The sequence below is a fragment of the Enhydra lutris genome, unplaced genomic scaffold, assembly GCF_002288905.1.
Source record: "Enhydra lutris kenyoni isolate GAN:26980312 unplaced genomic scaffold, ASM228890v2 scaffoldscaffold15, whole genome shotgun sequence".
NCBI lineage: Eukaryota > Metazoa > Chordata > Mammalia > Carnivora > Mustelidae > Enhydra > Enhydra lutris.
The window spans coordinates 5,596,328-5,609,736 of record NW_019154099.1 but is presented as its reverse complement, the minus strand read 5'-3'; the positions used below and the strand labels follow the sequence as shown (position 1 = coordinate 5,609,736).

The following is a 13,409-nucleotide window of genomic DNA, read 5'->3' as shown; positions in this document are numbered from 1 at the left end:
CTACCCCTACCCTCCTTCTTATTGTCCTTTCAATACATCTCATCTTTGATGTTACTTGCTCTGATGATCTTCGTTTCCCTTCCTGTCTCTTCCATAGCACCCTGTGTCCCTTGTCTATCCCATCCTTCTGTTGTAGTTACCATTCATAATTCCAGCATACATGGAACATAGGCCCCTGAATTTCCCAAATTAGGAACAGAAAGAATACCGTTGAGATTATATATATATCTATATATATAGATATATATAGATATATATATAGATATATATATAGGGCTGCTGGGCACTATTCAACTTGTTAATTCTGGAACTTTCTGATGGATTGAATTGTGTCCCCCCCCAAAAAAAAAAAGATATATGGAAGCCCTATCCTTCTAGTAACTCAGATTATGGCCTTCTTTGGAAAGAAAGTTATTTCAGGTGTAATTAGTTAAGATGAGGCCATGCTGGAGTGGGGTGGGGCCCTCATCCAATATGACTAAAGCCTGAAGAGACCCAGACACACACACAGAAGAGAGACAGCCATATAAAGTCACAGACACATAGGGGAGGTCATGTGAAGACAGAGGCAGAGACTGGAGTGATCTATCTATAAGCCAAGGACTGCGGGCCATCAGCAGAAGCCAGGAGAGAGGCAAGGGAGAGATTCTTCCTCACAGCCACAGAAGCCACCACCCTGCCAACTTCTCAATCTCACACTAACAGCCTCCACGACTGTGAGAGAAGACATTTCTGTTGCTTTAAGTTGCCCTGGTTGTGGTATTTGGTTATGACAACCCTAGGAAATAATACAACCGGCTCTGAGAAAGGCACCACTCTGGGGTATGGGTCAGCAAAATTTCCATTAAAAAAAAAATAGGTAGCCAATATTTTAGGTTTTGTGGGCTTTGTCACAGCTACTCAACTCTGCCCTTCTAGCAGGGAAGCAGCTAGAGAACATATGTAAATGAAGAGTCATGGCTATGCCAATAAAACTTTATCTATAAAAGCAGACAACCATCCAATTTTGGCTCACAGACTGTAGTCTGCTGCCCCTCACTCTATACGGTAAAGCCCCCCTCAAGCAGCTGCTCCCCAGCTGGTAAAGACTCTGGTCTTGAACCCCAGTCCTGCTCGGTCGTATCTACGGATAGTCACAAATGGGGTGTGTTTATATTTGGGCCTGGCACGTACTTTATTTAGGAAGTCTCTGATCGATTACAATTAGGAAGTGGGTTTTATGAAACTAGAGGCTTGCTTACCAATTGGAAGAATATTCTTGTTGTCCTTTATCTTGCTCCCATTCTAACACTAGGAGTCTTAAACTGCTATTGTACAATATCTAAAGTAATGATGATGGGACACAGTAAGTAATGAGAAGAAAAAGCAAATAGCGCAATAAACTGCCCAAAAGGCACAAACAATAAATAGACTTTATAGCTATCATTGCCAGTTGGGTCCTCCCCTCCCCCGCTTCGGGTTTATTAACGTACTTGGCATTGTTGAGTTTTTCTTCATCATTCAGGTTTTCCGTCTTCAGAAGGTCATAGTTGATGGAACCTGGTTGAATGGCATCAATGAGATCCAGAACAGGCAGACTTGTGCTAATCTTTGGGTCCTGCACAGAGAGAAAGAGTTGGTTTCATCAGTACGTCCCCAACTTACTTGTGTTCCGCTCAAGGGAAGTGGGTGGTTCTCTCCTCTTAAACACAAAAGATACACAGCCTGGTTTGGGAAATGCCACAGTGTTCCACATGGGCTTTCAAGTCAACTGTCCTTTCTGTAGGTAGGGGTGTCACCGACTTCCCAGTGCCTCTGGAAGTGGAGGAAACCCATTGTCTGCCAACAGGCAGGGAGTCGTTCTCACGCAGTGAATGGAAGGGAGTTTGCAGGCCATCCCGGAGCTGACTGGCAGGGATCGTGACGAGGACCCAGCGGACAGGAGTTTTGGCAGATGCTCCCTTCTTGGAGACCTCAGCGAAAGAACGGAGTCCGTAGGTCCAAGGAGGGGGTTCCAGCAGATGTGTGAGTAAATGCAACAATAGTAACTAGCACCTGCCGGGGCCTCCCAGCTGCCCAGAACTTCTTGTAGTTGCCTTTAGGTTACCTCACTTGTCACCACCAGCCTCAGGTCTAGGCATCAATGCACAGTGAATAAAGGGAGTTTCCGAGGTTCAGTGACTTACTGGTAAGCAGCAGAGCTGCATTTGAACGTAGATACTCTGACTTAAGATCCCAGGCTCTTTCTTTGGCATTGTAAGCATTTTTATGTTCACGCCGAGAGCTGTGAGGGCGCCCACGTGCTCTCCCCTCCCCCGGGCACCTGTGAGTGCACGCATGGAGAGGCGATGGCATGTGGCCCTCTGACCAGAGTCAAATCCATACACCGCATACCTTGAGGGTCCAAATCAGAATGCATTCTCAGCAAGGAACAAGCTACAGCACGCCTGCAAGGTGCTAGGTCTCTAGCATCGGTCCTCTGGAGAAGAGGAATGATATTTTAAAAAATATAGTGGGTCCATTTTTATTTACTCCTCGGTAACATGAGGACTCTTACAAAATAAAATCGGTACGTAATCATAATCCAATTTCCAACATTAGCCTGAGTTTCTGTCTCTTTTGAAGAGCCACGAGGGAAACCAAATGGAGGGATCTGAGGTGGGCCTCCTTTCCTCCTTTCCGCCCACAGTCTTGTCCAAGCGCTGACAGGCGGAGCTGGCTGGCAACTGGCAGCACTCATAGATGAGGAGGGGACCAGGGCTTGTTCCAAAATGGCTACTCAAGAGTGAACTGTGTTCACTATTTTCTTTCTAGGATTTCACTTAAAAGGAATGTGGGGCTAAGTTGATGTTTTTCTTTTGTGTGTGTGTGTGTGTGCGCGCGTGTGTTTAATCAATTCTATAATGACTTTGTGAGAAGACAGGAAAAGATGAGCCCCGAGCGACACAAGGAGTAAAAGAGCTGTCAGACCTTCTCAAGAGTGCGTCCCCACGAGAACCCTGCCGAAGCCCCAGGGCGACCTCATGGGCAGCAGTGACAGCTGTTTTGTGGAGAGGCTGTGCGCCCCTGGGCTATCAGCCCGATGGCTGCACAGTAATGGCAGTGGCCTATGGCTGCACGCTGCTCTGGAGCCTCACCTCGCAGGTAAAGGCGCTTTCTGCTCACTGACGGATCACCTCCTACAATTAGTAGCTGTACCCTCAGCCACTGCAGCTCCAGTGTCCTCGCCTCTAAAGTGAGGTGAACACCAAAGCTGCCTTCACAACATCTGAGAGATGACACGAGGCATGACAAGCAAGGAGCCCCTGTTGCTCAGGGCGCGTTCCCTATTGTGAGTGTTCCCAGATTTGGCCCTTTGTCTACTTTTATAAATAAAGTTTTATTGGAACACAACCATGCCCATTCATTTATATATTTTCTACAGCTGCTTCCTTGCTACAACAGTAGAGTCCAGTCTCTATGACAAAGCCTGCCCTTCCAATTTTTTTTTTTTTTTTTTGGAAGAACTTGCTTAAGCCTCTCACCAGCCTCTGTTCCTGTATCTGCTCAGCCCTCCAGACTGAAGGGTTAGCTGGAGGAGAGACAAAGGTGGCCATTATCTTTGATGAGCTCACAGGGAGGATGTTCCTGGTGCAGCACAACTCAGAAATACTGTCTACTCTTTCTGGTGGGGTGAAATTTTCATTTTTTTTCTTGATTTTTTTCTTGATTTTGAAGCAGAAGGCTGTATCATGACAAACTGCCTCAGCAATCATGTTAATACAAACTCTGAAGGGGTCCCTTCCCCTAATTCCTGACCTTTAAACCAAAAAACCAAAACCAAAACAAAAACAAACCCTAGTTAAGACAGTACAGACATTATGAATCTAGTGTGCAAGTCCCTGGAGGAAGGATCCAGCTAATGTATGAAAGATGAGTTAAGAAATTTAATAAAGTATAATGCTGTTTTTAATAAAAATGGGATTTGGATACATGTACACAACTGCTTTTCCCCTAAAAACACTACATGGGAGAACTTTCAGCATTTTCATATTCCACCATCATTAGGATAATAATCTGAATCATGAAGCTGTGTGCATTTAAACAATATTATTGTATTTTATGTTACTTTGGAAGAAAAATGCCTAAAACAATGTGTTTAAAATGATGGGTTTTTTAAATTAATTATTACATGGGCGCCTGGGTGGCTCAGTTGGTTGAGTGACTGCCTTCGGCTAAGGTCCACCTTCGGCTAAGGTCATGATCCCAGAGTCTCGGGATCAAGTCTTACATCAGACTCGCAGCTCCACGGGGAGTCTGCTTCTCCCTCTGACCTTCGCCCCTCTCATGCTCTCTCTCACTGTCTCTCTCTCAAATAAATAAATAAAATCTTTTTAAAAAATTATTAAAAAATAAAATTATTACAAGAGAAAGTGACAAGAAATTTGTCAATGAAATAGCCTGTGACCACCAAAACAATAATGGGTCATTCAAGCAAAATCAAAATTGGAGGGAAAGCCTCAGACACCTCACATTGAAGGTCACTTTAAAATAGAGGGAAAACAATAAAGAGAAGCACATTGCTCAGATGGCCATGAGCAAGAGACCTAAGACTTTTACCTTGAAACTAGAGATGGATGAACTTTTCGCCGCTTCCTTCAATGTTTCATTCACCCAGTTGACAATAATGTCATCATTGACCTTCTGCCCACCTCCAATTTCTTCAAGAATATTCAGCGTGTACCTGAACAAAATCAAGAATGATTTCTAGAGAAAACTCGCTAAGGAATTCAATAACACAGAAAGCAGCCAGGGTAGAAATGTTCTGTTCTTCCTAGGTACGCCTCAGAAGATAGCCTGGACACCATTATGTTTACAGGAAAAATGAAGTAAAATAAAAACATTATTTCCTTTTAGAATACAATTTAAAATGTAGCTTTGTGGTTATTATCCTGAGATGCAGAATATCTCCTTCTAAGCACTGTCATTGCTCTGGATAGGAAGGGAAAACAGAAGAGAGGGAAAGGAAAGCAAAGCAAAGGATTCAAACCAGTGACACTTTTCTTAAAGGAACCATGAGGGCACCTGGGTGGCTCAGTGGGTTAAGCCTCTGCCTTTGGCTCAGGTCATGATCTCAGGGTCCTGGGATTGAGCCCCACATCGGGCTCTGCTTGGCAGGGAGCCTGCTTTCCCCTGTCTCTCTGCCTGCCTTTCTGCCTACTTGTGATCTCTGTCAAATAAATAAATAAAATCTTTAAAAAAAAAAAAAAGGAAACCATGAAAACGGAGGTACAAGTCAATGTTAGAAAAACCCAAGGGGCCAGCATAATGAAGGAAAAATATTAAAGAGTTTCCTTCTTATACCATACAAGTAGAAATATTAGGAACACACAGACCACAGTTAATCTTTAGTCTGAGCATAAGAATCACCTTAGATGCATACTGTTACGAGAATTGGGTTTTTCGGGAAAAGCTTTAAAAGACACTTCAAGCTCTGGTAAGTGAAAGAGTTGAGTGGTAGGTGCAACAAACAGAACGACTTTCTCCCAGGGAAAGCAAGGAGAGAGTCAAGATGAGAAATGCTCAGTCTGGGCCCAGACACGAGAACAAAGGTTAAGGAATTAACGGATTTGAACGGGATAAGGCTCAGGCAGATTTTCCAAATAATCGTATCCTGGAAAAAGGCCCTAGTTTTGATCGGTTCATAGAGATGATATTTTATGGCATCACTGGCTTCCTGTTTCCTGATAGTTTCCTGATAGCATGGGTATTGAGTTATGAGTGTTTACCATAACAATGAAGCATTTCCGCCTGGGGAGCGTGGTAAGAAAAAGGCAGGTGAGAGCAAGTTTCATCCATCCTGTCTACATACCACCTCGTGGGGCAAAATGAAGTTTGATCTGTTAGAAGCTCCTCTTGTCTCAGAGGTGAATTCTCACTTCCCTTTGTCAGGACGCCCGTACTGCTTTGTTGACAGGTAGGGTCCAAGGGCATAAAGATTATTTTGAGTTAAAAGCAATCAAAACACAGCAGATTTAGGAAAAGCTCTTTACCTCCCTCCAGATCTGCTGAAAAGAATTTGAAAGAAAGACCTGGTCCAGGAAGAGAGCTATCAACATAGAAAATTGCATGATACTATGAACAAGGTGTGGCAGATAGGGAGGAATCTAGCAAGGCCTGTTTGATCGAAGTCCTCTATATCTCCATGTTTCTGAGTGGCCCACCAAACATCTGTTTACCAAACATTTAGTCTTTTCATCTTCCTGAATTGCATTCCTTTCCTTTGAAGTCCCAGATCCCTACCCCTTCTCCTTAGTTCAGAATGCTATACAACTTCATTTGGCCTCCCCATCTTTGGAATTTCCAAGTCTGTGTGGATTCCCATTCATACAAAATTAAATTTGATTTTCTCCTATTAAATTGTCTCAGGCCAATTTGATTTTTATTCTGGAAAGAAGGACCCTGAAAGGCAGAGGAAATTCTTCCTCCCTGACACTACTCCCAAGTGGACAGAAGCTAGGGAAGAAACCGGTACAGACAGGCTCACCTCGATACAAAAGTCTATCGGTGCCAACAAAAAGGCACCGAGCAACAGGGAAACTGAGAGACATACAGAAAATCATGGAGGCAGCTGGCTGCATTTGGGGGTCTGAGAACGGCCCCTCACGGTGGCAACAGAGTTCTGGGGAGTACACAATTGCCCTTCCCCCACCTCAAGGGAGGTGCGACAGTTTAAATGGAATCCTATCCCCACCTCTAAGCACAATGGTAAAAACAAAAGGAAGAAAGGATAGAATGACACTGGAATCTCAACTCTGGACAGTCCAGGGAGCACTCGTTGTAGATTCAAAATTTTAAACACAAATCAATTTGGCCCATGTCTACCTAGGATTTTCCTTGTGAGATAATTGCTCCATACCATCAAACGTGTTTTGGGGCAACAGTGCTTTTATTAACCTCCAGAGAGGAACCCAGCATAGCATCCCTGGTGCTTGCACACTGCGTTGTGCTGAGAAGCCGTCTGTCACAGGGAAAGGGTGTCGCGAGCCCAGCTTCAGCTGGTGCCTGATTCAACAAAAGAGGATGGATGGGGAGTGCACGCGTGCCGCTGCAGGAGGGGCTGCGATTGTTAACTTGCTTGCCTTCCTGCCTTCCAGGGCTTGTATGATTTATTTAACATTTGACCCAGAGGGACAAACTGTGCTGTTTTGTTTTACAAGGACCTATCCCAAATTCACCGTCCACAGCCTGTTAGATCTGCGGTGAATTCCTCATCTGCCTGCATCTTTGTTCATTCTCTGGAGTCTGACACAGCTAGCTGCTGGCAGCTTCCTTGCTTCCAGCTTTTGTCTCCAAATTTATACAGATGCTATTTGCCAGCTTTCTAATCTGAAAACGATTTCCAGGCTCCTGAAGGGGAAAGGGAGGTTTAAGCACGCGTCTCTCATTTGTTCTTAGAGGGGAAAATGACATGCCATTTATTGTCCAGATAAATGACCAAATTAGCACATCTGTGCAATCCAATGAAATAAATGCCAGCTAGAACTAGCTCTAAATTTAATAGATTTGTTAATGTGTGGAACACAGAGAAAAAAAAGGTCCCCTCTGGTGGCATTTCCATAATTATCAGTCATTCCATCACCTTCAACAGTAATATATTTCTCTGTCCACTTTCTTATATGTACCATTCTTGAGTAAGCACTCATGAGAAATGTGACTTATTAGCCAGCTGGGGACAGCAGCTGCAGTCTAGACTTTATGGTATATACACCAGCCATCGAGTACAACATCAGGCCTGTTTCTATAAGATAAACGGAACAAAGATGATATTACAAGGTGATTTTCAGGTATTAGTAAATTCAAAGCGGCATAGAGTTGGCTGGAGGTTTTTTTTTTTTTTTAATCATCAAAAGAGAAAACATCAAAGCTTACATCATATTCAAACCCAAAAGTCAACTTAACCATTGCAACTAAAAAGATTTGTTTGTTTTTTAAAGAAATCAGTAGCCAAGTCAGCCTATTAAGAATTAAACACACACATGAAAGACAAGAGAGAAGAGGTCACACATGTTTCTGAAAATACCCTGGGTACAGCTGCTCTTAGGGACGTTCAGGGACATTCTAGATGATTCTAGATTGAGCTGAGGTTTCTTTAGCGTTGGAGTTTTCTGTGCCAGAAGAGCCTTGTGAATCTGCCTTTAAACTTAAAGGAGATCCCGGTTTAGAGGTGGATAGTAGAGCGCTATACTTGGTAAAGCCAGTGTGAATCAGGTAGCAAACTCCATTATGATCACTTCTGATTACATCCCATCACCTGGAAACACTGACATACTTACTTTGAAGGCCATTGTGAATATCAGGGCCTAGAGACAGTGGGTTAGGATTAAAGCTAGTGCCTAGAGACACTACACACCTTGTCTTTGCCACTCACTCATGAGACATCATGTAATGTGACATGTGGTTTCTGGAACTTCCTTCCAGGTAGTAAGTGAATTAAGTCATAGTAACATAGGTTCTAATAAAGGGATGTAAGATTTCTGCCTGGTCAAGGCCACCAGGATAGGGGGAAAGAGTGAAGCATTTAAAAGTAAACTATTTTACACTTAAAGGTTTGTTATCTTAAATTCTTCCCAAGCTCATGCTTTTGCACCAAAAATCATTTACTTTTCTTATATTTTCTATTTATATATTACATTCTACCTTGTTCAAATAACATTGCCACATGGTTCTCACATTAGTCAAATCCGTATTCAACTCTACAAGGTAACTAAAATTATCTCGTGAAGAACTACCAGGAAATTCTGCTTCTAGCTATGGTGCAGTAATAGGGACCAGCCTTCCTCTTCTGCCTTAAGCACCCAAACACAATGAAGAACATATGAAGCAGTGGTGCTCAGAGACACTGGACAAAGTAAGCATAAAACAGTGGTCCCTGAAAGAAGGAAGGCAAGCCTGCTGAGCCCTAAGATTATCCCAGCTTATTGTGTGAAAAGTTTCCAGGCTGCAGTGCAGAGAGAAGGAGAACCCAAACAGAGCAGAGCAGTCCCCCTGAGTTGAGAGGACAGGACTGAGAACTCAAGGAAACCAAGGAGCCTGAAATTTGTGGGGCAGAATACCAGAGAGGAAAGAGCTGCCTGGAGAGGAAAGAGTCATCTAGAAAGAATGCTCTGGACATCTTCAGAGGGTTTGCCATAAGTCTTTAGCTGAGTATTACTCAGTGCACGTGTGTGAGCAAAGTACTAGAGACTAGAACAAGAACAGTCAGAAAAGAATGGACAGAATGATTCTAAGAAAGCACACAGCACTGGGAATAATTTGGTTCCCACCAGTCAGAGTGGAAAAACCTCTTGATACCTAGAGCATCAAGTTCAGTACTCAGCGGAGATTATCTCAGTACAGAGAGACAAAACTAGCTCAAGCCTAATTAAACTTTTAATAAGCCCCAAAAGGAGCAGACTGTGTTTAAGTATCTTAACTGCATCCCAGGAAAAAATTTGAGAATATTTAAAGGAATAGAGAAATATCAGCATGCAGCAAGGTGAAATTCACAATGCCTCACATACAATACAAAAGAAGTGGCACAAAGAACTGGCAAAATATAACCCATAGTGAGGATAAAAGTCAATTAATAAGAAACAGACCAAGAAATAACAGCGACTATAATTATGTTCAGTGTGTTCAAGCAGGTGGAGGAAAGAGACACTGGAGACACTGAAAAGACCCAACTCAAATTTTTATGCATGAAAACTATAATCTCTGAGATAAAAAATATAGATACATTGGATGGGGTGAATGTAAGATTAGACAATCCAGAAGAAGAGATTAGTGACCTTGAAGACAAAGCAATAGAAATTATCCCAAATGAAACACAGAGAGGAAAAATGAGAGAGGGGAAAACTGAATAGTGTCAATGAACCTAGGACAACTTCAAAATGACCAAATAGGTGTGTAGTGCATACCTGGAGTCCCTCCAAAACAAACTGGGGTGGGTGGTATAGGGAATATATTTGAGGAAAAAAGACCACACGTTTTCCACATTTGATAAACACTACAAACCCGCAGATTCAAGATGTTCAACAAATCTCAAGCATGAGAAAGACCAAAGCTCATTATAATCCACTTGCTTAAAAACAGTGATAAACAGAAAATCTGAAAATAAGCCAGAGAAAAAAGACATTATATACCAAGGAATGAAGTTAAGAATAACAGCAGATTTATTATTGGAAACAATGACTTTTTCAGACATCTGGAAGCTGAAATGCTTCCTCCCCAGCAGATCTACACTGTTAGAAATATTTCAGATAGAAGGCAAATGGTATCAGATGGGAATCTGGATCTATGACATGGAAAGGTAAGCGCCAGATATGGCAAATGGATAAGTATAGCACATACAGCACATTTTCCCGTTATTTGGAAAGATTCTTTAAAAGATAATTGACTGTTACTTACACAAATCTAAAAATAGAATGTTGGAAAAAGATATGTCATGTTAGAATTCATCAAGATAAAGCTGGAGTGGCTATATTAACATCAAAGAAGTAGATTTCAGAGAAAATATTATCAGGAATAAAAAGGGTCACAACACAATGAAAACAGAAGTGATACATTAAGAGGACAAAACCATCTAAAATGTTTAGAAATCTAATAGAAAAGTTTCAAAATACCTGAAAGAAAACTTAAGGACCTGAAAGGAAAAAAAAAACAAAACAAAACAAAACAAAAAAACCCAGGAAAACTAAAAAAAAAAAAAAACAAAAAACACTCCTTTGTTTTTAAGTTTAGCTTAAAATATCGTTCCGCTGGTTTAAATCACATTCCTGAACATTTGCTAGTATCTTTCCAGGTCATCAATAATACACTCAATAAAAAGTCATTTCCCTGGGCTACGTTACCTTCTCATTAACTGCCAAATCAAGGCTAATGTTAGAGTGCGGTTTCCTTCGTTGAGATCTTGTCCCCCGATGCCAACCAGGGAGAACTTAGCTTGATTCTTCCCCAGTTCCACCGCATAGTTACAATTTTCAAGCTGTTAATGAGCAAGAAGGAAAACATTCTAATATCATCACCTCTACGATGAGAAATATAAGATAAAAAAAATAAAGACATGTAATGAAATAAATATTGTCAGACTGAATCATCTCTCAAGTCTTGCCTGATTTTGCAATGCTACATTTCTAAACTAGTCAAAGAATTTCCCACCTTTTTTTTTTAATAGAACCCCTCACTTCCACCAAAACATATTCATAGTGTTCTCTAAGTGCAAAACCAAAATGAATTCATTATTATGAACACTGTCATTGCTATATCACACTCCAAAAATAGAGGGCCATGCTTGGTGACCCATCCATGACATTCCTAAAACAGCTGAAGGCATGGAGATTGTCATGGAAAATACGGATTCTCCATCCTACCTGCACATAATGGGCTGACGTGTGGGACAGGGAAGTATTCCCGTAGCAATGCTTGGATCATTCAGAGCCAAAGAGACAAGGAATGGTGAGAAATACATGTACCCACCCCATCGCTGTTTTACAAAACAATGTGTTCCCACTGTGTTGACATTAGACAAACTATTGGTACAAGTCAAACTGTCAGTCCCAAGCTCTAATTCTTAAGGAAATTAGAATAAGCATCCTGCTGGTGGAAGAGCGACCCTGTAGCTCCGCTTGCTCTAATTATCTTAATTAGAATTTTTACATCATAATGTTTAAAGACATCCAACATGGAATTATAAATAAGTAATCAACTGAAATAATGGACTCACTTTAACGAAACCGTTCAGGCTTCTGATTGCTGTGCTACAATTTAATCCCTGGATAAACATTATTTATCTAGGTCTGGCCTCCTAATAAAGTATTCACGGGGTGCACTTGCACGCCTGTGACTTCCCCTGCCTGTGGGAACATCTGGAGAGTCACTGTTTACCTTCTTCATGTTGCCTCCCAGTTTGGGGTATGGTGGTTTGTTTACTCTATTCCAATCAACAGGGACTTTAATCTTTTCATAGAGCTGGAAGATGACCAGGGCATCCGATAAGTCACTGGACAAAAACAAACACAAAAAGAATTCTCAGACAGCCACCACTGATTAAAGGCCTACCATGGGCAGGCCCTTCCTTCTATATTGGCACAAGGAATGTTTGTAACAACCCGACAGAACTGGTATTAGTAGCTGCATCTTTAGAGGTGAAGAAACTCTGACTCAGAGAAACCCAAGAAACTTATGCAAGGTCTCTCCCAGGATGACTACCTATGCCCCGGAGGCCTGAGCTCGCTGCCTCCAGGAAAAGAAACATGGCTCCAACGAATGGCATAGGAGACACGTCACCGAAAACTCAACATTTTTTGTTTTGCCTGCTAAGGAGCAGGCCGCAGGGTTACAAGGTGTAGGAAACCTGTCCTTTTGCTGGGTTAGGATTGTGTACTGACCACCTAGCAAGGGTGGTGTGTGGAAGCGAGTCTCTCAGCTCAAATTGGCAGTAGCCCCCTTCTCATCAAGGTGCACACATTTGTGAAGAGAATTGCCCACCACAGAGATACTTGAAATCCTGGGGAATCTTCCAAAGTCTCGGTGTCTCCTGTTAAAGGTGAGTCCCACACTCTTACCTGTACAAGTGATTGACTCGAGGGTTAACGCCCAAGGAGTTCATCCAGTTCCTAAATGTCCGCTCTTCTCTCGTCTCACCTAAATTAATGAAGACCCATTATCTTTCAGACCCCTAGAAAATATGCCTTTTTTATGATCAACGTTTAACTAACGAGGCTATAGTAAAAATTGAACCTAGAATGAAAAAAAAAACCTTAATTCAATAAACCTTAATGGATTTGGATGAAGATTGTTATTCTATGTTCCTTTTTTCTTCTCTAGTCCAATTCAGCGAATGTTTCTATAGCATCTATTAGTAGGACACAGGCTCCTGTGTGGGGAAGCAGTTCAGAGCTGGCCCCCAAAACGTTACATTCTTTCCGGAAAAAACAGACTTTTAGGCATCGAAGCGAGATCACACAGGCCCCAGGGTATGAGGTGGTATGAGGTAAATATGAGGTAAACTTATTTGCTATTTGAGTTGAAATAGGAGAGAGAACAGTTTGGGAGTGAGTGGAGTTTGAGCCCTACCTTATATATAGGGCTGGGAAAACCTGGGCCAGGAGGAGGAAAGAGGAGAGGATTTGAGGGAATAGGAAGTGGCGGGAAGAGAAGACAGTAAACACAGGGAGCATAAAGGGAGCCACAGGCAAGGTCTGTATTAAAACCATTAGGAACTCATTTTTCAAGGATCTGTGTGATATGTGGAGATAAGGCTGCCTGGTAGCTACAACCAGAATTGGGCCTGATTGCCAACCACCAGATTTGGGTTGATATTTTAGACAATGCCAGTCATTATAGGTTCTTTTTTTTATAATGACAATAAATTCTTGAGCAAGGCAGAGATACAATGAAGGCAGTAGTGA

The 13,409-nt window shown here is 42.1% G+C and overlaps 1 protein-coding gene across 1 annotated transcript in view; it reads right to left on the bottom strand.

The window, feature by feature from the left end:
* LOC111147163 (lymphocyte cytosolic protein 1) overlaps positions 1-13,409 on the bottom strand; it is a 54,768-nt gene that overhangs the window by 3,294 nt on the left and 38,065 nt on the right. Inside the window, exons 11-15 of the mRNA XM_022503060.1 lie at positions 12,564-12,642; positions 11,884-11,998; positions 10,851-10,984; positions 4,579-4,702; positions 1,473-1,597 (exon numbers count right to left, since the gene is read on the bottom strand). Of these exons, the coding sequence (XP_022358768.1) occupies positions 1,473-1,597; positions 4,579-4,702; positions 10,851-10,984; positions 11,884-11,998; positions 12,564-12,642 (577 nt within the window). The remainder of the gene's footprint in view (positions 1-1,472; positions 1,598-4,578; positions 4,703-10,850; positions 10,985-11,883; positions 11,999-12,563; positions 12,643-13,409) is intronic.